The sequence below is a fragment of the Cyprinodon tularosa genome, unplaced genomic scaffold (genome assembly GCF_016077235.1).
Source record: "Cyprinodon tularosa strain WSP-4 unplaced genomic scaffold, ASM1607723v1 ctg867, whole genome shotgun sequence".
NCBI lineage: Eukaryota > Metazoa > Chordata > Actinopteri > Cyprinodontiformes > Cyprinodontidae > Cyprinodon > Cyprinodon tularosa.
Genome location: NW_024039637.1, coordinates 422,925 through 450,428, shown reverse-complemented (window position 1 = coordinate 450,428; position 27,504 = coordinate 422,925). Strand labels below are relative to the sequence as shown.

General features: G+C 38.6%; 1 protein-coding gene and 1 long non-coding RNA gene across 2 annotated transcripts; one reads left to right on the top strand and one right to left on the bottom strand.

Annotated features, from left to right (window-relative positions):
* Positions 1-260: 260 nt before the first annotated feature.
* LOC119775318 (gastrula zinc finger protein XlCGF26.1-like) lies at positions 261-27,504 on the top strand. Its single transcript, XM_038273257.1, has 3 exons — positions 261-314; positions 24,906-25,202; positions 25,449-27,504. The coding sequence occupies exons 2-3, from the start codon at positions 25,064-25,066 to the stop codon at positions 26,765-26,767; spliced, it is 1,458 nt and encodes a 485-aa protein (XP_038129185.1). The 5' UTR covers positions 261-314; positions 24,906-25,063; the 3' UTR covers positions 26,768-27,504.
* On the bottom strand, positions 2,970-9,407 carry LOC119775336. Its single transcript, XR_005279637.1, has 2 exons — positions 9,325-9,407; positions 2,970-4,998 (listed from the first exon to the last, which is right to left on the bottom strand). It is a non-coding gene; the product is annotated as an uncharacterized LOC119775336 (long non-coding RNA).

Below are 27,504 nucleotides of genomic sequence, written 5' to 3'. Positions count from 1 at the left end.
ACATCGAGGTTGACCCGGATGTAGATGTAGGGGCGCATGCGCACTGAGCTGCTGGTAGGGATCGGGCAGCATTAGCAGCATTAGCTTAGCTTGTGTGTGGAGTCATTGTAGAGAGGCTGATAATCTGGGAGTGTTTGCAGTGAGAATGTCTTCAGTCCAGCTTCAAGGAGAGTTTATCACCGAGCAGTTAACTCCTGCTGAAGAAACATTCACGGAGTTTAAAGGGAGTTTGGTCAATTCGGAGGAAAAGATGGACGATCAACATCTACTGCTGGATTTCACCAGGATCCCCCGGATCATCTTACACCGGATAGGTAGGAAACACCTGATAGAAACGATTCCCTGATGATGCACACTGTGGATTTTAGCCTCATCTGAATGGAAAACTGCTTAGAGGAGATCAACATGCTAAGCTAAAGCTAACCTCCGGTTAGAGCTGAGGTTCCCTAAAGGCTAAAGGGTTAGGGTTCAAAAACCTGGGCTGCATCCTCCAAGGACGCGGTCTACCTAGACTGGATCCTTCGAAGTCCTTGAAAATAAGGAGACCGGAAGAGTTTCGGCTGCGAAATCGACCAGGTCTACCCTTCGGCGGGTTTTATCGCTGTGGCTCTGTTGCCTAGCAACCGTGAAAGTTGACACACAAAGCAGGAAAAGAACGAATACCGAGGTTTTCAAACTGTTTATTTATTTTTTATTGTAAAGTGAACAAAGACTACACTCACAAGAATCCAGAGTGGATTAAAGGTTCCAACCACCGGGAGCAGGAACAAATCAAATCAAATGTAATGATAGAAACCTTAGTCAGTTAAATAACCTGCTGCTGTCATTCTGCACATCTCTGATGTTGCTGCTATTTTCAAATATTCATCACTGTAAAAATGTCCATAGCTGCATATTGGTTATTAATTCTCCAGTTTTATATTGTTAAAACACTTTACAGGATTTTATTGTTTATATTTTAACTCTTCCCTATTGTTAAAGTGAGAAGGATTTGTCCCCTTCAAAGTAAAGGCTGTAACGCCCCGGGGCCTCCTCACACGGTTCTTTTCCTGGGAGCAAGTTATTTACTACTCTTAACTCAAACTCGTTAAAACCATATAAAAAAGGACTATAAAAACAGGAGTAAAAAAGTAACAGAGTTTATTCTAGATCAGGTCGTTACAAGACAGAGAAAAATGCTTAGAGCTATGCACAGCTGTGGTCTCAAAAATCACGTCCGCAAGCGTCCGGCAAAGTTTGAGCCCCGAACAACGTCATCACCTGCTTCTTATACCTTCTGAGTCTGTGTCACATCATGTGGATGCTTAGCTGTCCGTATCAGAAACTGACACGCCATCCATGTCTTGAACTCCATGCAGGTTGCCTCTCTGTCTCAGGGTTACAGATACAGCAGCTCTCCTATCAGTCCGGCTCCAAGATGTGCCCATATCCTTTGTACTCTTAGAGACACAAAGGCTGTCTTGATTAGATGACCTCCGCACACACCGTGATATCCACAATGTGAAGGAAGGCCTTCTGCTCTGTCTAATCTGACAAACAAATTAACAGTGCACATGATGTATAAATAATAAACCCTAACAACTCCCCCTGATAAGTTACCGTTTTTACACGTAACTTAAAAAACACAGGAAGCGGCACATCTTCGAAGGACCGGGTGACCCAGAGAGCATCTATAATTAGTCAAGTATCATTAATTAGGGATCAAAAGTAATCACAATCAAAGCTTCACAGACCAAATGTTCTCACTCAAGACCACAGTTTCAGCATTTAACTACAATTTGGGTGTCATCTAATTAAAGGAAAGCTGTTTTAGTTTCCTATGCGCACATTATTTTAAGTTACCTTAGCCTAGATAACCTAAGCCTATAAATCTAATAAGGCCAAATTCATCTACTCTCACTCCCACCTGGAGGCCTCCTAAATGTGACCGCTCCTCATGGATAAACCATCTATCCAACTTTACCAATCAGTCAGTCACAGTAGGGGACATCACAGGACAGGTTGGGCCGTTCTCCACCGGAAAACGCTACCCTCTCTAAAAGGTAGTAAAAACCGGGGTGACCCCGGGGAAATCCCACTCTCGGCCAATCTGAGCAAGAAAACCCCGTTTTGAATCTGATAATTACCATTACCAACTACTTAAAGAACCGGTAAGGTTCAGAGTCTTCCTACATCAAAGAAAAAGTGGCATAAAACGTGATCTTGGTGGGTCTGGAGCAAAATATCTCCATGATTTTCATCAAAACCAAATCAAAATAAATCAAAACATATACATCACAATTAGGTTAAATCAAGAATTATCCTGGTCCGAGTTAAAAACAAATTATGAATATCACTGATGATGATGAATTCTTTCAGTGTCTCTATCACACATCAATCAAATTAATCAATCAGAGTCTCGTATGGCCTCCTCCACGGCCACTTTGTTCTCCATGCAGTCCAGCGGCCGATAGATGCTGAATCCATGTGGTGGTTCTCATGGACTGTTCTCATCACAGTTCATCAATCTTTTCCTCCGGGATCCTTCGACACACAGAGAGTGCAGTCAGTGTTCTTATCACGATAAGCAGTGTCTTTAATGAGCAAATCTTTATTCACTCAAAATCTAAGTCACAACCAGATATTCTTATCCACAATTACTTTCCCTTTATCCCTTAAATCACCATTAACCTACATTTAAATTAATTTTCCATGGACTCTGTGTTTTTTCAGCAGATTATTTCAGTGTCTATTCAAAAAAACAAAAAATAAAAATAAATAAAAAGAAATACCCAAAAACATTAAACATAACCTAGCTTTCAATGCCTGGCAGTTGAAAGTTATTTATACCAGTATGTATTCAGCCTGAACATCCTATGGATGTTTCAGCTCATCATTTTTTGTTCATATAAGCTCAAAATCACTGCAACTAATATAATCTAATTCAAGGAACCTGTAAATATTTAGAAAACATTTAACCCTTTTTTACACATTGTAACACTCAATTCATGGATTAAATAAATGAATTTTAAAACCATTTCTACATCATAGCATATTAAGTTTTAGTCTCGTCTAAACTTGTAACTGCATTTTAGTTTACTGCTACACCCTCCCCAGAAAATTATTAGAAGTTCTTTAATCTCTAAGGAAAAAACCCAGCTTGGCGCAGATTCCCCCTATTAAAAACTCCCCCACCAGACCTTGTATCCGTGAATGTTAGTGCATGAGAGAAAACCTCATTCCCATGTGGACCCTTGTGTGTTCTTCCAGTCGTTAACCGTGTGTGGGCGTGTTGTTACGTGACAGTATGTGTGTGTGTCTATGTGAGTGGATCTATATGTGGGAAACTGGTCAGGAGCCATCCCGCTACTGGTTTGGAAGAAAAAGTGTTTCTTGGAGCAGTGATCCTCTCCAACATGCAAAAAAAGTTCGATGTTCGGACAAGTCCATCAGGTTTCCCTCTGCTACCACAGCAGCTTTGAACCATAAGAGTCTTGGGGCCATGTGTCCCCACACCCCCTGAAGGATAAGTCTTTACCTGTGTCATCAGCAGTATCACATAGAGGTAGAAGGAAACAGTGCGTCAAAGGTGTTCCTCCCTTCAAGAGGAAATGTCATATTGAAATGTTCATCTGCTCAGAGCACAGGATTGTACTCTGACTCGCTGCTGCGTTCCCAAAACTCAGCAGTACACAGTTCCTGAAGGTGTTGAATTCGACTGCACCCCCTCTATGCAAAGTGTCCAGCTATAGTCCATTTAAAATATTCTCCAAAAAGCAGTGCTCCGATGAGAAAAAAAAACAAAACAAAAACAAAGAACAAAGAACAAAATAAAAACAAGAAAAAAGAAAATCTGTTCCAACATCCCCAGAACCAGTCAATAGTTGTCATATCTGGACCCCTGACCAGATCCAAAAAATGTGCAGGAAACATAATCTCTTCTCATATGTGTTATCTCAAATAAACTAAACACTAAAGTGTGCATCCCCTCTAAAGTATTAATTGCAGCTCTAGTGAAGTAAAGTCAGGTGTTCTTATTGCTTCATGCATTAAAAGTATGGTTACCCATCCCCCAAATTGTATATAGCCCCTCAAATGCTATTTATAACTCTGCTCGCAGTAAAAAACCAAACAAAAAACCCCAAATAAAACTAATCAAAACAAATAAAATAAAATAAAAATAAAAAAAAATAAATGGTGAAGTTTTAGTCCCTGGGCCTGATATTGAATCGCCATAAGCTCATTAACACTATAAGTCTTCATCGTTATTGCTTATATTGAAAGAAACCATCATTTGCTTTAAACATTTGCTCCTGAAATGTTATAATTTCCCCTAAATTGCATTCTGTTGATGCAACTTTACCATTCCCAAAAGTTAAAGTTTCAACTTGTTGTCCCTTTAACATTCTGCTAATTAATAACTGACCAAACTATTTATCAAAAAACCCGGTCTAATTTATCACATAGTAAAACATCTCTAAATCCTCTTTTTTATTCCTCTATTTAAGAATACTCCACCCCCTGATGATATAAAGAAAATTTAGCAGACCATTTAAAATCTGTCGGTAAAGTTACTCCTATAATTTATATTCTATGTTGTTGCCATCGCTTCTGATATTTCTCTTTAAGAAAATAAATAAATAAAGCAATAATACTAATAATCCCCAAACTACTGCCGCGTTGTTCAGAAAGATATTACATCTACCTGTTGATCTCCGTAAAGCAAAAATATTATTTATAGATCTGTATTAATAAACCGGTTTAAAATAAGTTGCCCATCATTTTTCATTGTGAATAAGAAATCTGGTGTGTCAGTTCACTTATCTTTTTTTTCATCCGTCTTGTCCGATGATCCCATGACCTTCCATCATCCCACCACTGCCGGTGGCCTTTTCTCATCCAAAGCAGTGGGCATCCAGTCATTTCCTTAATGTTCGCATCTCAGCAGCTGCAAACCATCCCTCCTTCTGAAGTTTAGGAGCAAAGTTAGTCTCTGTGCCCCTTGTAGGTTAATCCATCCTGTGACTCAAGAAAGAAAGTGTCCAATGTCTCTCCAAACAAAAAGATCCATTGTTCATTTTGAAACATTTCCATCCGTAGTGTAGTCAAAACTATTCAAACAAAATTAACATGCGTGCCACGTCTTTTTTTTTTTTTTTTCATAAAGGCTAAGATGTTAATAAACAAACAGAAAAAACAAACAAACATACAGACACAAACAACGACAAACATGTAGGACAACAAAAACCCCAGTGGTGCCTCCGACTTCTCCAAATAGTTGTTGGTTCATCTTGTCATTCGTTAAATGCCTCTGTCAGCATGACTGCTCTTAATGTTCCACCCCAACAAAAGTCTGTGAGCTTCAAACCACCACATCCATCTGTACCTCATAGGTCATATCAGAACCAGAGAGGAATTAAAACAAACCCAGAGCTCACCAGAATGGCCTTCAGCCGGGAACAAAACATGCAGCTCACAATCTCTACACCCTGTCTCTGGCATGCTGCGTTCTCACACCATCTCTCTCATGTCCTGATCCATGTTCCGATCCAGTCCAGTTACTAACCAAGTCAGTCCAGTCAGTTCGAACCTATTCAAATCCTCCTATCAAAAAGTTTTCAACTATCTGAACCCCCCTCTCTCTCTTGCTGTAGTCACTCTCAGCCAAGTTGTCCATTTCACATGCCAGAACTTCTGCAGCTGTTGGGAAAATAAGGGTTAATGCACATCTTAAACAAAACACAATGAAGGATGAGACATTTGTCAGCCTGTCCTGTAAGAAAACTGTTAACAGTTAAGGATTGTTACAAACACAGCCTGAAAAAGAAAAAAGGAACATGTTTAAGCAAAATGATCTCCTGATCCTCCTTAAATGGGCCTCTGAATAATCATGCTTGCTCCCTGACAGCCGCACTGTCACTCTCTACAAGCAGGGAAAAAGTAAATGACCCCTCTGGTTTGTTACCAGGAAAAAGCAATCAAAAAGTTCATCAATTAGTCAATAGTTAATCACTTCATTCACAGAAATTTGTAAAGTTAGCGGAATTTAACAAGTCATGCAAAGAAGGTAAGGCCCAGATGAACAGTGAAAAGATAAGTGTTAGTAATGATTAGAGATGCAAATTAATCAGTTTGTGCTTAGGCAGTTTCCAAACTGCATTATACACAGATAAAAATAATTATAGATAAAAAACTGAAGGCTGAAAAAACCCAGGGTCAGGTCACACCGAAATTGTTTTTAACTCTCCAGCCTTGTTTATAAAAGTTGACCCCGCTAATCTGCTGAGCTCCTGCGGGTATCTTGGCCATATGCTGTGTCCAGTTCCAGCTCGAAGTGTGATTTATCCTGTCCCTAATCAATCACTAATAAAATCCTAATGAGAGAAAAATGAAACTAATCAATCTCTAATGCAATTCTAATGATTGAAAATGAAACTACCTTTAAATTAAAATCATGTAATGTCCTCGTCTGAGATTTTAGTTTCCCAAAAAGTAAAAACACCCATTCTGCTTCTTTCTGGATAATTACTTAAATATTTAATTATTTTTCTAATCTATAATCTATTAATCTACAGTATCTCAGCTGCACTCCACACCCAAAAATTACCTCACACCGTACAACAGCAACCTGCTCTGGTCTTGTCAGAGCCTCTCATAGGTGGAGCCCCTGAGCAACATGTTTGATACGATTGCCCTTCTGTTATGCCCCCAGTGCTCCTTCTCAATCCTGTAAAAATGCAAATCATGTTAATGTCACATCAAAAAATGTTCTTAATCATTTCCAACTTCACCACACACATTCTACCTCACATGCATTCCACATTTAGGACAGACAGACAGACATTGGCCACATAAAGTTTGTTTAATCCATCAGTATCAATTTAGATTTATCTTCTTAGAGGATTTTTTTTTCCCAATTTAAACAAAAATCATAATCTTTTCACCAGTCCGGTCTTAAGACCTCTGCACCAGTGCTTCTCAGCCTCATTTTAGGATCCTTGTTAAACTATATGTGCACATTTATGGAAACCTAAGATTTGTTTGCTCACGTTAGACACCAAAATAAGTTTTCACACCCAATGATTTTTAATTCTAAGTGTCCCCCAAAAATGACATGTTTGAATTTTCAAATATGAGAACACCTCTAAGGGGTTCTGAAAAAGTGGTATGTTTTGTTTTTCTCCTGAAAATCCCATTACCCGTGTAGTTTTTTGGGAGGTGGGCACATAAAGATTCATGGGGCTGTATCTGGCCCCCGTATCAATCATAAAAGGACAGTTGCTGCCCTCAATCAAAATATCTATCACTGCTGCTGGAAATTTCTCAAAAACTACCTCCGTAACTAAACAACTAGTGGGATCCCGGCCTCCCTAGTATTGCTGCATTGACTTCCTATCTCTAATTCTTACTGAACCCGCACTTCGATCTTCTTTGCCCATTTCTCCCCTTCTCTATCCAACTCACCCTCCATTTCATCTATTGCTGTCTGCCTCTCTTCTTTTTATCCACCGAACTCAACCTTCCTAATTTATCTATTTGATGTAACCCACTCTATTTTGAACAGTTGGCTGAGTAAAGATCCATTTAATCCACCTTAGAGTATCCTCAGTGATCAGTGTTTAATTTATATTCACTTTGCTACAGTTTGACAAACTTAGCTTGTGTGGTCTAACATTTTCAAATATAAGCTCCTGAATCAGTCACTCTAAATGCAGATTACAATACCATTCTAGTGTAGTAATTGGTAGATGTCTTTAAGGTAAAAACTGCTTCTAGACTCCTGGGCCCTGCCTTTGCTGTGACCGGCCCTGTGCGCACTCAGTCTCTCTGTGTCTTCTTTTTCTTTTCTCTCCTGCCTCTAAGTGAAGGGCTGCTCTGTGTGATCCACCTTCTGGAGCTCAATGTTGGGCCGGGGTTTACCGCACTGAAAATGTACTAATTGATCTTCTTACCTTTAAAATGTTAATTTCAAGACATCGTAAATTGTAAATATATCAACCTCTTATATTTTAAGCTTTCCTTTCCAAGGTTCACCTCCAAAAATCACAGAAACATCAACATTTTCATAACAATAGGAACTGAAATGCTGAAATGCTTTATTTACCGCCTCCTCTATTAAATCTTGCATCTGAAACTCCTTTCGTACCTCTTGTCCCAATTCTTCCTCTGTAGGCCTTATTTCACAATTTATCTGACCTTCACGCAACTCCATAACAGGCATCCTCTGAAGTGTCGAGTGCCTGCTCACCTCCCTGAGCCCCGTTTTGCTCCACCTGTTTCTGTTCAGAATCCTTGTCAGAAAAATAGTTACTAAAATTGAACTTGGTTTGTCTAATCAGATCCAAAAGTTTTGTTTCTTCCTTCTGGTGCTAACGAGGTATTTCTGGATTCAATTTTCTAGTCCACATGCATCCATCTTTCACACCTTTTGTTCACACAGTGTATAAAATTGGACCTCGACGTCTTACGTGAGATCCCTCGGTGCTCTAAACTTTTTACCTATAAGCTACAGTGAGCCGCTTCTCTGCTAAGGAAGTGCGTCCGTCAAAGAAATACGTCCGTCAGTGAAAAGGAAAAAAAAGAAAGGAAATTTAGAGAAAAGAAAAGATTTAGATATAGTTCCGCCTAGTTCACTCCACCAACTTTGAGGATTAGACAAACAAGTTACCTAATCCGGGCATCAGTCTCTTCTAGTTTTATGAGGAATAGCATTTTATCGTCTCTCTCTTTTCCTTTTATAAGAGAAGAGAAGGAAAGAGAAAAACACCTCAAAGGTCCGTTACAACCTGACTCGCTCGCTTATTTCCAGTCTCGGTTTTTCGTAAATGTCCTTATGGGAGGTATACTGGCAAACTCTAGCCGGCTATGTGACTGGTTTCTGTCTGTGCGTCTGTTTTCAGAAGTGCATCTTTCGTGTCTGCAGGCAGACCGGGAATAAAATCACCGTCCCTTTCTGCATGCAGAAACCGTTGGGCTTTCCAACCAACTTATCCTAGTGAATAGTATAGTTCTTGAAGACGTTTGCGCAGTCGCCTTCAGTCGGACTTTCAACCGCTACCCACAGCAGAACGCACGACTTTCTCTCTCTCTCGACTTTCTTCCTCTCTCTCTCCTTTTTTTTTTCTTTTTTTTTTTTATGTGTACACGTTCGCAATGTAAAAAATTAAAAACCAACAAATACAACCAAACAAAAACCGCAAAAACAAAAAACTAAAATCACTCTGAGCAATTTCTCTGTCCTCTTTTGCATAAAAAGCTTCAGCTCACTTCAGAAAATCACAACACAGCCAAAGTGTTTTAACAGTAAAAACACTGGAGATATTTTGTAATAAGGAATCTCCTCACCTTATCAGTTGTTTCGGCCGCAGGCTGTGGAGCTTTTTCCGTCGGTGGCTCTGTTGTCTTGCTTCCAGGTCACGGGCGGAAACACCAATTTGTTAAAGTGAGAAGGATTTGTCCCCTTCAAAGTAAAGGCTGTAAAGGGCCTCCTCACACAGTTCTTTTCCTGGGAGCAAGTTATTTACTACTCTTAACTCAAACTCTGTAAAACCATATGAAAAAGGACTATAAAAACAGGAGTAAAAAAGTAACAGAGTTTATTCCAGATCAGGTCGTTACAAGACAGAGAAAAATGCTTAGAGCTATGCACAGCTGTGGTCTCAAAAATCACGTCCGCAAGCGTCCGGCAAAGTTTGAGCCCCGAACAACGTCATCACCTGCTTCTTATACCTTCTGAGTCTGTGTCACATCATGTGGATGCTTAGCTGTCCGTATCAGAAACTGACACGCCATCCATGTCTTGAACTCCATGCAGGTTGCCTCTCTGTCTCAGGGTTACAGATACAGCAGCTCTCCTATCAGACAGGCTCCAAGATGTGCCCATATTCTTTGTACTCTTAGAGACACAAAGGCTGTCTTGATTAGATGACCTCCGTACACACCGTGATATCCACAATGTGAAGGAAGGCCTTCTGCTCTGTCTAATCTGACAAACAAATTAACAGTGCACATGATGTATAAATAATAAACCCTAACACTATTATGTTATTCTTATACATTTTTTCTAAGGTCCTCATTTGTGTGACCATTTTCAATAATCTTTCTGCTGCTGTAAATTTGCCCATTGTGGGACAATAAAGGGATTTTCTATTCTATAAAAGGGTAGAAAGATATAAGTAAATCTAAACAATCATCCTTTGAATCTTGCCTTCTAAGGACACAGCACATAAATTCGAACAGAGCTTTGGTTAATTGTTTTTCGGGATTCCACTCTGTGTTTTCCTTCTTATTTTATAATAGTAGAGGAGATGTGTTAATCATGGAGAGCAGCAGCAGCTGCTGGTCCTCTAATGTAAACATTTAGAGACATCCTGTGATTTAAGTCATTAATATCACCACCAAGGTAGTTGTCCCTGCGAAAATGTGTTTCCCCTCATCGGGAGCGAGTTAACTCCGCCGCATTTCCAACGTACAGAACTTGAAATTTGAAAGGTTTTACGTGTATGAAAGATGAAATTTTGGAGTTGATGGAGCTTTGTTTCTTAAAGTTACAAGGGGGAACATGCTTCACCAGCTGAGATGTTTAGATGTAAAAGTGTCTAATGGTAGATACTGAAGTAAAATTAAGCTGACAGCACCTACTCACTGCAGGCTTCAGTATTTGTAAAGTGTGGAGCCTGTAACGTAACCATTTAGGGCAATAACAAATATTTGTAAAAAAAAAAAAAATACATTCAAGGTTTTGCTTCTAACTTCTCAATAAAATAATAACACATTTTATTACAAGGTAGAAACAGAATAATAGAAACAACCTAACAAAAGTGTCGACATGCAAACACACCTAATCCTCTTGGGGATCTGGGTTCCTACTAGGGCTGCAACAACAAATCGATAAAAATCGACTTTTAAAAGCGTTGGCAACGAATTTAATCATCGATTAGTTGTGTCGCGCGATTAATGCGTCATCCGCCGCCGTCATCACATCCACTTGACTGAAACGGGGGAAGAAAAAAAAAATACGGCAGTGCCGCAGGTGCAGTGTTGCCAACTCAGCGACTTTGTCGCTATATTTAGCGACTTTTCAGACCCCTCCAGCGACTATTTTTCAAAAAAGCGACTAGCAACAAATCTGCCGACTTTTTGCGGTGTCACTGGCGGCTTTTGGAGATTCTTACGTGAAAGCATGTATCGTTCCTACTCTGCCATGGGGCGCCTCCCCCATCCCATCCCCGTTCTCTCGCTCCCACAGGAGTCCCTCTCAGCGCTGCAGTCAGAGCCGCAGGATGTTCACCCTCAGCGTCCAGACTGCAAATGAAGCGCGCATGCGACGGGATTGACGACGCAAATTGATCACAATAATTAAAATAGCCTGCGCTTTGTAAAGTGAAAAAACTCGTAACATGCAACTTTTGTAAAAACAAATGAACATGGCACGGAAGCACCACTGTTATGACGCAGCACCTGAAAAGAAAACAGGTTGGAGCCTTCAATGGCAGTGAAGAGAGCTGATCAGCAGGATGTGTAACCATGTTTGTTTGGTTTTAAAGTGGGGAAACGTAACGTTAGTTTCTCAGGTAGCTCATCTGATGCTTTCCTTACCTTGTTAGTAGGTTACAGACAGTGATAAGGTTGGCTACTTATTTTATTTTTACTTTCATTTGAATTAGCTTAAGCAGCGTTTCTATTTTCTTTATAAATAAATTAACTTGCAAATTATTAGGGCAAGGGTTTTAAAGTTTAAATCTTCTGGCAAAGATAAAGAAAAGATGATCCTGCAATTTATGGAAGTAAAGCAGAATAAAATCCAGCAAGATCAGTAATATGTCAATTAATTATATGCCACATTCCCATGTAAATATCTGTCTTTGGAGGATGTGTTTTTTAGCACCCCTAGTTCTCTCATTTTTATTCCAAATACAATTTATAATTTTAATCACTATTTTTATCTCTATGGTTAAAGGAGAAGTTCACTTTTTAACACTTTTAGCCCATTTTCTGTAGTGTCCAGGATGAAATCGAATGATCGACACCAAACTTTTGACAATTGCTCCTGTCTCTGCTTTTTGGCTCATTTAGAATCACCCCCTGGCTGCTTTAGAATGGCTTCCATAGAGCATGTCCGATAATGTCCTTAAAACAACCTTAAACGTTCTTTTTTTAAAATATGCTACTAACCGGGTCGTCAGCGCTGTTCAATGACGTTCCAAAAAAAGTTTCGTAAAGAAAAAACGTTCCTGTAGTGTTTTATTTAGCATTTTGTAAATCCCATTGAGTTCTGTTGGAATAGTCAATATTCCCCTGCCACCGGAAACGGAAATGGGGCCTGTTTACACAGTTGTAGTCTTTTCGCTTCACTCTGTGTACTCCGACGTCGAGGTGCTAACGTCTCTGTTAAACACTTTAAAAAACTCTGAAAATGGAATACGAAAGGTGGATTCTTGATTCTCGACATTCATTCACCCATTCACGCACACACTCACACACTGATGGTGGCAAGCTACATTGTAGCCACAGCTGCCCTGGGGCTCACTGACAGAAGCGGGGCTGCCGTACACTGGCGCCACCGGGCCCTCTGACCACCATCAGTAGACAATGCAGGTGAAGTGTCTTGCCCAAGGACACAACGACACTGAAAGTCAGAGTCGGGGCTTGAACCGTCAACCCTTCGATTTCAGGGCAAACTCCTACATCCAACGCCACTGTCGCCCAGATGTCTTCACAGACATTATATTGTACATTTCTAATAGGCGAAACAGCTTGACAATAATCTAGTTATTATAATTTACATGTATGAATCTTTTCAGTTACACAGATAGGTCTTTTTGTACATAACTAAGTCTTTTGCATAATTAGATGCCTGCCTTCAAGGTGAAGAGTCCACATGATGGGGCATCTGTCTGCTTGGGATGCATCACTGTGTCACAAGTCCACCTGGAGATGTTACATCCCATTTTTCACATCAATGCCCTGTAAACACATTCAAAATGTTAATAATGCATGACTTTGCGTTTTCGTCAGGCAAATTCGAAAAAAAAAAATTATTACCAGGGTCCCTGCGGGTCCTTAAAAAGTCTTAAAAGGCATTGAATTCTTCAAAATAAAACTAAGGCCTTAATTGGTATTAAAATGTCTTAAATCAGTCTTTCGTAGGTCTTCATTTTTCAAACATCATAAATAGGATTTTTTTTATTACGATTTATTTTTGTAATCTAAATAAAACATTAAAATTGACATTTTTTTTTTATAAAGAAAAAATATAACGGCGCGCCATTATTGGTTCCATCCTGATAGCATAACCAATAAGAGCGTTGCTTCGGCCGGGACATTTGGGAGATGCGCCATTAACTTTTTGTCTGGAAAATATGAGCAAGTGTAAATGTAACCAAAATTGGCTCCACCAAGAGTTTTCTCCATGGCTAAAACCAGGGAACATACATGAGGCTCAGTGGATTTAGTGCAAGAAGTCATTCAAGCTCGGAACGATGGGAATTAAGGCAGTGGAGTCCCACATGCGAAGCACGAAACACAAAGCGTCGAAATCGAGTTACCGAGAAACAGCCGGTATTTCTCAGTTTTGTTCCACCCTTGTCTCTGCAACGCCTCCACTTATCACCAAATCAAACATACTAAGAAAACGATGCAAAGAAAAAATAGCTGCAAAAAAGACTTAGCACTGGTTATGTTGTGGCTTTAAAACTGATTTTTGCTCCCTGCTAAAACAAAGTTTGTGAAATTAGTTCAATAATTGTTCAAATATATCTGTCATTTGTGTGTTTTTAGCTTTCTTCCTGTATGGGAAGCTTTTCAAAATTTGAAACATTGGTGCAGTGGTTTATGTTAAAGTAAACCTTTGGGTTAAGTTGTCGCAAGCAGGTTTTTCTTGTGTTTCTTGTGAATTTTGTCTTAAATTTTTATTTTAAGTGACATTAAAAAGTCTTAAAAAGTCTTGAATTTTACTTGCCTTATGCTGTAGGAACCCTGATTTCAATATCCATCCTTTCAGTGGTCCAGGTTTTCTTTGTGTTTTCATGATACATTTCAAATATGATGATACATTGAAAGAAACATTATGATTTTTTTATGGGGTCGTTTTAGTCCTATTGTACTGGATTTTTGGATCAACCTTGTACAAGACCATAAAGCGACATTTTTTATGTACCTTACTGCGTTTAGAGAAAGGTTCATGCATAAGTGTAAGAAACACATTGAAAAAAAAAGCCATTCGCATTACTATTAAATCTCTGTAATGTAAATTGTGACATCCACAAAAGTGGACATTATTCACATAACATTTTTCAAATCAGGCTTTGTAAGAAAAGATATTTTGACATTTCGTGATTTTTCCTTGCCTTGTAGTAGCCCCACATGTCTGTATGTCCTGTTTACTCTCTCCTAGAGGATCCAGAAACAACGACCGCTTGTCTTGTGGGTAGATTACCTATGATTAATTGGATTCAATAACAAGAATACCTGGAATCACTCACTTTTGATCAGTTTCCTCCTCACATTAACAAAATCACTCTTATTGACATTTCATAAAGCAATAATGTACATGGAAGGGTTAATTACCACTAACATCCAGTGATGATGCTTGTTGACAATTCCCAGAATGTCACCATATTCCAATGGTTTGATCTCAAATGAATAATGTAACATGTTAGTAACTTGATTATAACATTGATAAAACATTTACCCAATACATGACACGTTTGGATAAACAGATTGAGCCGTTTCTACTTGATTATTCAAAAGATAAAGTTTTCCCATGTGATGTCAGCCTATGATTAATAATAATACAGGTCTTTATAACAAAGCTTCTGTAATTAAAGGTTTCATTTCTCAGTTCTTCTTTCATTTATTTTGCTCTGTGTTGTGGTCAAAATGTGTATTATTTTTTAAACCATTCGTTTTTATCTTCCGTCTAATCTATTTTCAGCATTATTGGTTTTATGTACTCATTGCTATAGTTTGTTAGTTATTCATTCTGTTATGCTTAGGTTATATTTTCCATGGCTTCAGTCATCTAGAGTTCCTTCTTTTATCCTCTAGTTTTTCACTTGGTTATTTCTTACTTTGTAGTGTTTAATTTTATTGACATTTATCCTTATGTGAGTTACTTTCTAGCTTCAGTTGAAACTTGTTTTCCCTGTTTGTGCTTTGTTGCTCCTACTGCTACCTACTTCCCCTTAGCTCCTTCTTAGCTTTTTCTAAACACACTGGCTAATAATTAGCTGATTAAACCTTTCATTGTTCTGTCTCCCATATATTCTCCGCCTCTGCTGTTCCTCTGTGCTTTATACTCTTCTGTTCTACATGCTTGTTTCTCTCGAATGTCTCATACTGTTTTCCCACAGTGCCTTGCCTGTTTTTTTTTTGGGATTTACATCTTTGTACTATCTAAATCACCTACAAGACACCATCTCTACCCTTTGTCTCTGCTCTTGAGTCCTCCATAAAACTCCACAGAACCAGATAGCTTCTAACCAAATATTTTTGACATTATATAACGCATTCAAGTAATTCACTGTCACCGTTGAAGCATTGACATGAAAGACAATGATTCTCTGAGGACAAGGTTGCAGCTTTAGCAATAACAGTTTTTCTTCACATCATCTACATGTTGTGAAAAGTTGATTATGATATTTTACACACGGCTCTCTATTACAACACAAACCTTGAATCTTCCCACTCCATATGGATGTCATGGCAAACATGTCAATGAAAGTTGATTTTGTAGTTTCTGCACAATTGTAGTCGTTTATAAGGAGGTGAAGATAAGCGTTGATTGACTGTTCATAAATGAAAAAGCACATTAATCAGCCGTTCACAGAATAAAAAACATGTTTTTTTTATTTTTTTTTATTAAACTTTCCATTTTGCAATACCTCGCTTTCCAACTCCATGTCTGGACCAAGTTGCTTTATGTCCCAGTAAAAGAGCTTATAGACACTGATCTTTGAGAGTAACACGTTGCATGTTTTTCCTCCCCATGCCTCAAGTACATCTGGATAAAAGAGAAATGGTGACACATTAACATCGTTATACATGAACAGTTATACATTTATAACTAATCTGTTACACTTCCCATTGTGACTTCATTAGATCTAATCATTTAAGGTGCAAAGGATTTAGTTCCCCTGATATGTCAGTAATGCTTCATTATACAGTACATCTACCCTTCTGTTTAACAATTTAATAACCTGGTAATAACATAGCAAGTTACACTATATTATAGGTGAAAAATAAACTTTATGCAGAATTTTGTGCTGTGCTTTAAGTTCTAGGCTGACATGGTAAAGTCAGACTTCTTAAATGTCAAACTGCTATTGCCAGTTAACGCATTCATTTCACTGACAAAAATAAATGAATGTGTTTTTATCCAGTTATATGCAGTTTATTACTTGACATATAACAGAAAAACAAACCTAGAATACGGCATGCCAATCTTCTTAACTAAACTCTTATTTATATGTAACTGCAGTTGAGTTATATAATGCTTAATTTACCTGATCAAAAGTTAAAACTTACTTTGTAAGCCATTTGTAGGTGGTGGCCAATAATAGAAACATTATGGTAACTATAATGTTATGATATTACCCAGCAAAAGTTTTCATTGTTACATAGTAATGAAACATGCTGGCAATTACTTTAATATTATTTACATTAATTAAGGGTAATTACCAGATAAAGTTTTTGTTACCTAGTAATATAGTGTAACCAACCTGTTATTACATGCTTATTGATGTACTGTAAAAGAAAGTGTTACCTATGCATCTACATAGAAAGCTAAAATTTAAACATTAGATATAAATTTTCATTTACGTTTGTTGAAAAATATAGTAATTATCATTTAAATTCTACAAAAAAGTTAAAGACAAACTACAAAGAATATATTCCCAGAATGACAGAAGTTTTTCTTCATATATTTTTCCTGCACCTGCTGTACTATACTTTGGAAAAGACTCAGAGTTTGAAGGAGAATCGTTGGCAGCAGCTGAGGGTGATGGAGGAGATGCATGGGAGGAGAAGGGGATGGTGGAGGAGCAGCAGTAGCAGCAAATGGGAGCGGTGGATATTTACTTTTTTGAATATGATACCATTTGAATTTTGAATGTCTGCACTTTTGTCCTGGATAGATGTTACAGAGATGGTCCTAGATAGTTGGCCTCAAGCTTCCCTCCTTTTCTTTGCTGGCTTCTTATGTTGGCTCTAAAGACACTGTCACCAACTTTAATGGTTTCAGCACTTGTTCTGCATCTTTTTCTTCATCTCGTCTTGTGCTTTGCTGACATTGTCCTGAATAACTTCCATTAGCTGTTCATGTTTTTCAATGTTATGCGCCAACTCTTTTTGTCCTACAAGATTTTCCACACTGCTGTCCACCTGTTCAACAAAAAAAAATCTGACAACTGTAATTTTAATAAAAGCACATATTACAGACAGAACAACTACTAAATTGAAAAAATAAAAGTCAATTCCTTGATAGCTTTTAAGCAAAGCTGCATTTAATAAAGAGCATTATTTATAATTATATTGGTTTTTGTAACTGGTAGAATTTATACCAACCAGGAACTGCTCTAGAATCTCGGATGGGTAACGAGCCTCTCTGCCAAACATCATGAGGAAAGGAGAGTATTTGGTGCTCATCTGTTTCTTTGTTCGAATTCCAAACATGATGGCATCAATGTACTCATCCCAGGTGTCCGGATTGTCCCCTACAACTTTACAGAGGGCTCTGACAGCATGAAGAAACACAAACATTAATCTGCATGATCTATTTGGTTATGTAGAGAAGACGTTGAATTAAAGACAACCTAATTTTATGGGGTTAAGTGACTTAATTTGAAAAAAGAAGACGACATAGATTGTGTATTGTGGATGTTGAAATGATGGAAAGACTAGGTTCATCCAAGCCCCCCTTCTTACCCACAGTAACCATCCCAGATTATTTTGAGGTTATTAACTTACTTTATTTTTAGTTTAATAATTTTAGTTTTTGGGGGGTTTCTTAATCTCATTTATTTATTGTATGAGGATCTATTTACTATAAGTACCGTAAATTCCGGATTATAAAGCGCACCTGATTACAAGCCGCATGCTCTAATTTTAGAAAGAAAATCAATTTTGTACTTTTATAAGCCGCACCGGATTTTAAGCCACAAGTTTCCCACATTGTATGAGATATTTACAAATAAAGATATTACACGTGAGCATTTTTTAACGTTTGATTTAATCCGTATGATTAAAAAAAACAAATACGGTACATATTATGAAGGTTTTTTTTTTTTTTTCAAACTACCTGTAACACATTTTAAAACACGTGTCGGTAACACGCAAATAACGCTGCATGTGCCGGGACATTTAATTGAACAACGCATTGAAAAGAACATTGCAGCCGACCAGGAAAGTCCTTAATCATTTTCTTCTTCCTCCTGCGCACTAAAACCCTCAAAGTCCCCTTCCTCTGTGTCTGAATGGAACAGCTTCAGGATGCTGTCGCTGACTTCAGTCTCATCCTTGTCGCTCTCACTTGAGCACTCGCGGTCCTCTTCATCCCGCAGCAGCCCAGCCTTCCCAAACCCGCCGGTGATGCTGGATGTTTTTACACGGCTCCACGCATTGAGAACCCACTGGCAGACATCAGTGAAAGATGCCCTTCGCATGCGGCCAGTTTTGGTGAAGGATTTCTCGCCACTGGTCATCCACGTCTCCCACTCACTGCGCAGTGCCACTTTAAATGCACGGTTCACACTGATGTCCAGTGGTTTCAAATAATTGGTGGTGCCCCCAGGAATCACAGCTGCAAATGAGTTTGTCCTCTTGATGGCAGCTTTTACAGAATCTGTAATATGGGCCCTCATGCTGTCCATCACGAGCAGTGCTTTTTTTTTGATGAAAAAATCCCCCCGGACGCTTGCCATAGCACCCCGTAAGCCATTCCTTCATTAGGCTTTCTTCCATCCAACCTTTCTTATTAACTTTCACCAGGATTTCTTTTGGGATTTTTTCCTTTGGCATTGTCAGCCGCTTAAAAATCACCATGGGTGGAAGCTTTAGTCCGGATGCTGTGCAGCTCAGAAGAACACAGGTGAAGTGCGTCCTCTCGTGACCCGTGGTTTTTACTGAGATGGACGAGTCACCTTTTTTATTAACAGTCCGCATGAGAGGCATGTCATAAGTCAAAGGTACTTCATCCATGTTTATAATTTCATTTGGCCCGATAGAATGCTCCGCTATCTTTGTTTGGGTGAAAGTACGGAAGAGAGCGAGTTTTTCCTCATAGTCGGGAGGGAGCTGCTGACACAACGTCGTGCGCGCCCGGACCATCAGGCCTTTTCGTTTCATAAATCTAAAACACCACGATGGCCCACCTCTGAAATCTTGAATTTTCATGTCGGTGGCTATTTCTTTAGCCTTCAGCCTGATCTGCACGGTGGATACACCGCGGCATCCCGCTCGCTGTGTGTTCACCCAGTCTTCAAGACAGTTTTCAAGCTCCGGCCACCTGCTGTGATTACCTCTGAAAGCTTTCGTGGTCTTTTTGCACCGAGTCAGTTCCTCACGCTGTTGTCTCCACCGTCTCACCATCGACTCATTTATCCCAAAATGATGTGCAGCAGCTCGATTTCCATTTTCAATCGCCAGATTTATTGCCTTTGATTTAAAAGCGGCATTGTATGCTTTTCTTCGAGTATCCATGTTGAGGGTCAGTATGAATGACTGATTTACAAGACTGCAAATAACAGTGAAAGTGAGAATTATGTATCGCACAATTTCATTTGACCTCTCTGAATATCCATCAATTTTATTGGTCTGTTTTTCGCGCCATGAAAAAAAAAATGTATTAGCCGCACTGTATTATAGGCCGCAGTGTTCAAACAGCGGGAAAAAAGTAGCGGCTTATAGTCCGGAATTTACGGTATATGAACTGGTGTAAGACCATCATTAATCAAGGTTGGATATGTTTTTTTTTTGTTTTTTTTACCAGAACAGGAGAAGCACCAGGAATAAAGACAACTTTGATCTGTATTATGAGTTTGCTAACTGGATGACTAAACATTGCAATTCAGTCTTCAAGTTTTTGGCATTAGAATTCTTTTGGCTACATACGCAATATAAGCCCTGTGTTGTTTGAATTTTTGGACGACCACCTTAAACTGTTTGCCTGTCTGCCAACACAACAAAAACAGTTTGTTGCAGTTTGAGAACAAAATAAATGTAAAGGACTAATGAACAATAAAAACAAAGAATCTTTATATATAAAAATGTCTACATAATGGCAATGATAAACAAAAAACATGCATGTTTTTAGGTCAATTGAAATCATGGCCTTGAGCCCAGGAGCTGAAAGCTGCATTAGTAGCTCATGCTCTCTAGGCCCAAATTAAGTTTCATATTATGTCTTTTCTGCTGAGGGAAGCAGGGGTACAATCAATTTTTGTCCCCACATACACAGGGATTGATTGTTTGACAGTGCTGTTGTGAAATTCTAATGTATATGTCTTTATCCATTTGTAGTAATAGCTGTAACATTCATAGTGGGAGGATATAAATATGTGTTACCTCTGAATTGTGCCGTTCATCCGCTCCACCAAGCCATTTGTTTATGGATGGTACGGTGAACACAGGCTTCTTTGAATGTTTAGCATTTCACAGATGTTTTTGTTGAGCTGCACAAACAAGTTAAACAACTTGAGTGTAGTACATTTCAATATGAAGTAAACCATACACAGGGGTTAATAAATTAAATATAAAGAGGTGATCATTCTCACAGTAATGTTCTGTATAGTATTGTATAAACTGAACAGTGGGGAAACATAATGGCATTGTTAGAATTATCAAAACACTGGTATATTCAACTGAATGTGCTACTTTTGTAAGCCAAGAGTTTGTGGAAAGTCCAGCCATGTACCAAAAACTTACATCATGAAAAAGAACAATCTAAGATAAAAATTCAAATTTTTTTTTCCAGTGCAATTCCATTGGGAAATTGTTTCCATGACTTTGCCAAAAGCTTGATTAATAGAATGATTAATATAATGTCAACTGAGGTACTTACCAAATAGGGGGTTTTCAGGTGACGTCACGCTCACGTGACTACTCAGCGCGTCCGCCATATTGGGTGGCAGCCTTAGGCAGTATTGACAGTGAAAAATGGTGAAATCATGTGTAATTGTTGGTTGCACGGCCCGTGGAGGTGGAGATCAACGCTCTTTCTATCGCATACCAGCCGTAATCGTGAATCAATGTGAAAAAACAAAACAGCTATCTGAACAACGCCGTCACCTATGGCTGACACGGATATCCAGGTCCGATTTGGACGGTGTTAAGCTGGAATACGCCAGAGTCTGCAGTGCTCACTTTGTCACAGGTAATTAACTGTCAAGCATTTAAAACATGTAAGAATATATTAATAATAGGGCTTGGGCCTCATGACGTATTACTTTCCGTGGCCGCAATGTTGACCGTCTCCGCCGCCGCTACTCAGACTACTGCCTATGACTACCGCGTACTGGACTCCCTCTCTCAGCCGTGTTTTAATTTGATTAATTTCACCTTAACTTGATTTCAACCAGCGGGAAAAGACTCAAATATGTGAAAAACCCGGAGGGTTTAGGGAGGTTTGGCAGCTAACGTTACTAACCAAACCTTTGAAACACATAGCAGCTAGTTAAAAGTACATTACATGCCTGAGTGGTTGTTAGCACTAACGGTTAGCACTGTTTGCTGGCTTTATGAGCTGCAGCTCCTGAACCCATCCATTCGTAAACTGCACATGAGGATCCAAGGACTTGTAGCTTTGGAACTGTTCGCGCACCGCCGGCCGTTAGCCACCTAGCATAGCGAGCCCTGCGTCGGATTGTTTACATTTTTACCATCTTATTAAAACTCACCCGTCCACGTATGATGGCGATTTCCTTCATGTACATCACTTCGACATCTCGTACCCAACCAGATGTGAACTGGTTGTGAGCCTCTAGACCCTTGTACGCTCTCATTTCCTCAAGAGTGTGCAGAGGGTTTTCACTGAACACCGGGTAATGAACTATGTCACCATGCTCTACATTTGGCCAATCATCTGGATTAGTGCTAAACAAGGCACCGTGGAGAGCATAGGGGTCCATATGGCCGATCACGGAACATTTCCTCAGATATGTTCCATGATCTGGTGGCTCTAGCGTGCTGGCGTACTTATCCATTCGCGACATGATATATATGATATACGATAATATGCCACCCAAGATGGCGGACCAGAAGCTGGCCAGTGACGTCACTGAAAACCCCCTATTGGCAAATTCTCGTCCCTGGTCAGTGAGAATCCGTTTTGGAGATTCAAACTGATACACCAATTTGATTAAACAGCTTGTCACTTCAATGGCAGATTTTGTCTTCAACAGGTAAGCCTGTGGCCATTTGGTGATTAAAATAAATCAGTTTAATTGTCGTAATTTTATGAAATGGGTCTCTTATTTTTACCGATCCATTTAATGATATCTACTGCCATCCCAGGCTAGTAGAACCGCTTAGAAATGGCTTCAACTGTTTTTTGTAAACAGAAAAATACGAAATAAAACAATACATAACATACAATGTCATATTTATCATAACCTTATATGAATGGAAAATACTTTTTGTGGATGCCATTCATGCAGCCCCTCATCTTCTTTGCATAAAGTTAAATTAATTAAGATACGGACTAATGAGTAATTTCTCCAATGCTCCCTTAGAGGCGTAAGATGGAAAATAATCAACCCCCCCGTCTCTTAATGCGTAAAACTTAACTGTTATTTGTTTTCTTATTATTTTCGCAGGTAGTGACAACTTTTATAGCTTACCTTCAATGTCGTACAGTGATGCTTTCCATCGAAGAAGACATTTTTTTTTCTTTGTTTAAGAAGGTGGATATTCCCCTTTTAATTTATAGGCTACCACGCATTTGTATTCCTCTTTATCCATTACGGAACTTTTCTCAGTATTACTAAGATGTAATAAACAAATTTGAGCGGTTTCTGTTTTTAGCTGATAAAGGTACAGGTAATCCTCTCTACACTGATGTATTTCTGACTTTTCGTCATCTGGGGTCATAAGGATGTCATGGTGCCTTTGTGTTGTGTTTGGTTTATATTGCTGGTCATTTGGACCCACACAGTTTAATATTACTAAAACTACTTGATATAATTAATTTGATTTCTCCGTTATTTCTATGCATGTTGTGTTTTTAGACATTCAGATACAGGTTTGTGTAAGGAAGAACATTTCTGTTGCATGACGTCTGAAGTCAAACTGGATGAAATATATACATTAAGATATATATTTTGAAAACTATATTAATATGATAAGCACACAGTTTTATATTATATGTTAAGATTTTGTATTATAGAAATAATATATATATATATATATATATATATATATATATATATATATATATATATATATATATATATTACATATTTAAATCTTTTATTATAATTTTTCATTACTTATAAGGATTGTACAGTGATAATGAGTCTTATGATCCATAGAAAAGAGGACCCTCACAGATGGGGTCCTCTTTGTCTCAGGCTCACACCCAGGGGATGTTCTTGTCCAGTCTGGCTCTATAATTTCTGAAACTCAAGAGAAATGTGTTGCAAAAGGTCTGTTTTGCAGCAGCTTGGTTCTGTGTGGTTCTGACCTATCCTTGATGATTGTTGAGATCTGGACCTTGTGGATCCCCACTATTTTTCACCGTCATGTCCCTCCATTGCGCAGACTAACTCGCCCCCACTTCCTCATTGCCTCGGCCGTATCTAGACCCACATTGTATAGCGCAGACCACGCTTCAATATTGAGCATAAATCAAAAATTTCTGCGTCAAGCTCAATGCGACACACTGCTGCAGGGAGTATAACCAGGAAGCGAGGTAGGAGGGCAAAACAGGTTTAGCGCCACCGCAGCACGGGATTAAGAATTACGCCCAGGAGCATCTGTTTGATTGATGGATCGATACAAAACGATTATTATTTATACCCCTACCTCTGACGAAGCAAAGATAGCATCTGATCAAACCATCTGACCCCTCCTTGATGTTGTCTATTGGAGTTTCTTCAATTGGTCTGGTGAAATTAGTTTTTCGTCGGAGCATCTTCAGTTGGTTTGGTCAAATTACTTTTCTCCTGCAGTGAAAGCAAGCGACCTCCTCTTGAGTGATACGGCTGAGTTGCTTTGCTGTTCTGTGATGGGAACCCAGACAAGAATTCCCAGATCAGCAAAACTAGCCTCTTTTAACAGGTCCAGAATGGGATACTGCATTTCCATGTAAGAGACTAAAGGTGATCACCTCATCATCCAGGCCTTGCAGGCCTTCCTGCCACTAGTATAGTTTAGGCTTATCAACTGAATATTTTCAGCACTGTGATCTTTTTATAACTGTTCTCACTTCATTTTATGGTTCAAACAATTTTTACAGAAAGTAAACATAGCCCTATTGCCCTGCTGATTGCTACTTTTTTAGCAAAAATTGAGGAAGCTGCTCCAGATTGCTTTATGATTTAGTCCTGTTTTTCCTCTTTTTTTCAATAATGCTTCTTTTTGATTCAATGGAACAGAGAAATTAATCATTTAAAATCTGCTCAACCTCTAAAACATTAAGCTGGGGTCTGTCTCTTCCAGGCAGAGGTGTACAGGAAGCTCTGCTGAGGGTAAAGTGTCTCATTACTTCCTCATTTGCCAGACAGTCACTGTGGTGTTGGATGTAAATGCTGTACTTTTTTTCATAATTATTTATGGGGATAACAAAATTAAGCCAGAATGAACTTCAAGTCTTCAGTTCGCTTGCCAGGATCCACTCACTCCCCAAACTCAGGACAGAGTTTGTTGTTTTTATGTGAGGTGTCCTTTATTTAACCACTAATAGAAAGTCTTTCTGCTGTTTGTCTTCCCAGACCACTTGCAGGATTATGTTGGGAAAGAGGAGGATTTCTCTGACCAGCAGCTCTATGAACAGGAGAGGAATTCCAGTTTGGACCAAGAGGAACCAGAAGCTCTGCAGATAAAAGAAGAGCAGAAAAAAACAGAACATCCCTGGACAAAAGAGGAAACCATGGAGCTCCCCATAAGTGAGCATGAAGAGCAGCTTTTTCTTAAGCAGGAGACTGACAAGAAATCTTTCCCATGTTTGACATGTGGAGAAAACTTTCCAAACAAAGAAGATTTATTGGATCACATGAGAACTCACACAGGTAAGAAGATTAATGAATGTCTGTCCTGTGGAAAAATGTTTCAGCAAAAAAATAAAGGGCTACTTCTTTTCTTAAAGGCTTAAGTGTCGTTAATCTGCTCTTCTTTAAAAATGAAGAGCAGATTAATTTCAAACTTCAAACCTGGTTTGTATTATTCCAAGATAAGAACATAAATTTTACATACTGGGAGATGTAGTTCCAGTGTGTTTGTATAATAGATAGTATTTCTGCTGTTTGTCTTTCCAGACCGCCTGCAGGATTCTGTTGGAAAAGAGGAGGATTTCTCTGACCAGCAGCTCTATGAACAGGAGAGGAATTCCAGTTTAGACCAAGAGGAACCAGAACCTCTGCAGATAAAAGAAGAGCAGAAAGAACTAGAACAACCCTGGATAAAAGAGGAAACCATGGAGCTCATCATAGGTGAGCATGAAGAGCAGCCTTTTCTGAAGCAGCAGATTGAAGAGAAACCGTTCTCATGTTTGACATGTGGAGAAAACTTTACAAAAAAAGAACATTTATTGGATCACATGAGAAAAGAGGAGACAGAAATTACAGGAGACAAACCTTTCCCATGTTTGACATCTGAAGAACATTTCAAGGTTCACATGAGAACTCACACAGTTCAGGAGATATATGAATGTCTCTCCTGTGGAAAAAAATTCCCAAAGAAATCTAGAAGTGATGGGCACATTAGAATTCATACAGGTGAGAAACCTTCTTCCTGTGCGATTTGTGACAAGAATTTCACGGAAAAAAGTAGTGTGACTACGCAAATCAGAAGTCCCGTTGGTGAGAAGCGTTTTGAATGTCTATGCTGTGGAAAAAGCTTCACCTCTAAATATGATCTTAATAATCACATCAGAATTCACACAGATGAGAAGCCTTTTTCCTGTACAATTTGTAACAAGAACTTTACTCAAAAGAGTAATCTGACTTCTCACATGAGAATTCATGCAGGTGAGAAGGCCTTTTCCTGTACCATTTGTAACAAAGATTTTACTAAAAAGAGTAATTTGACTTCTCACATAAGAATTCACGCAGGCGAGAAGCCTTTTCCCTGTACAATTTGTAACAAAAGTTTTACCACAAAAAGTAGTTTGACTACTCACATGAGAATTCACACTGGTGAGAAGCCTTTTTCCTGCACCATTTGTCACAAGAATTTTACTCAAAAGAGTAGTTTAATTTCTCACATGAGAATGCACGCAGGTGAGAAGCCTTTTGAATGTGTATCCTGTGGAAAAAGCTTCACCTATAAGTCTGATCTGGATACACATGTCAGAATTCACACAGGTGAGAAGCCTTTTTCCTGTTCAGTTTGTAACATGAATTTTACTCAAAGGAGTAACTTGACTTCTCACATGAGAATTCACACAGGTGAGACGCCTTTTTCCTGCACCATTTGTAACAAGAATTTTACTCAAAAGATTAATTTGACAACGCACATGAGAATTCACACTGGTGAGAAACCTTTTTCCTGCATGGTTTGTGGCAAAAATTTTACTCTAAAAAGTCTTTTGACAAGACACATGACAATTCACACATGTGAGAAGCTGTTCTCCTGAATGATTTTTGACAAAGAAATGGTAATTTGAGTATTCAGATGACCTCTAATCATGCATGATGTGGAATGATTTATATATTTTTTAAAGCTATTTGTATCACATAGGTCACATCAATTAAAAGCCACAGGAATGAACAGTAGAGGCGTTTTCCGTGTTTGACCGGTGATAAAATCTAGAAACTCCATCACCTCATTACATGAGAACCTCACAGGTTAATGGTCTTTTTTGAGCAAATTTTGATAAAGCCAATAATTAACAGCTCTGTTTACATAGAAACTAGAACAGATGAGGTGTTATATTGTAAACCTGGTAAATATTCAGGTCCTGGGTGAATGTGTGGATGTGAACATTTGAAAGTAAATTTCATTTAGATGGCCAAAAAAAGGGACGCTGCCCTTACATAAAAAAAGATGTTTAAATTAACAATTTCTTACTTTTTCTGTAATGAAGGGAATAAACATGAATCGAAAAGACAACATCTTGCTTTCAGATGAAGCAAGTTTGCAGTCTATATACAACAAGCAATTAAGAAGTTATAGATCTTTAAATTAGAGAAAAAAATCCAGGCGGACCCCTATGGAAGAAAAACAGTATAATCGGAAACGCCTTTTTTTGAACACCAAATTTTGAACACTGAATTTTAAACACTGGATTTTTTTTAGCACCGAATTTTAAACACAGAATTTTTTTAGGACTGAATTTTAAACACTAGGTTTTTTTTAGCACCGAATTTTAAA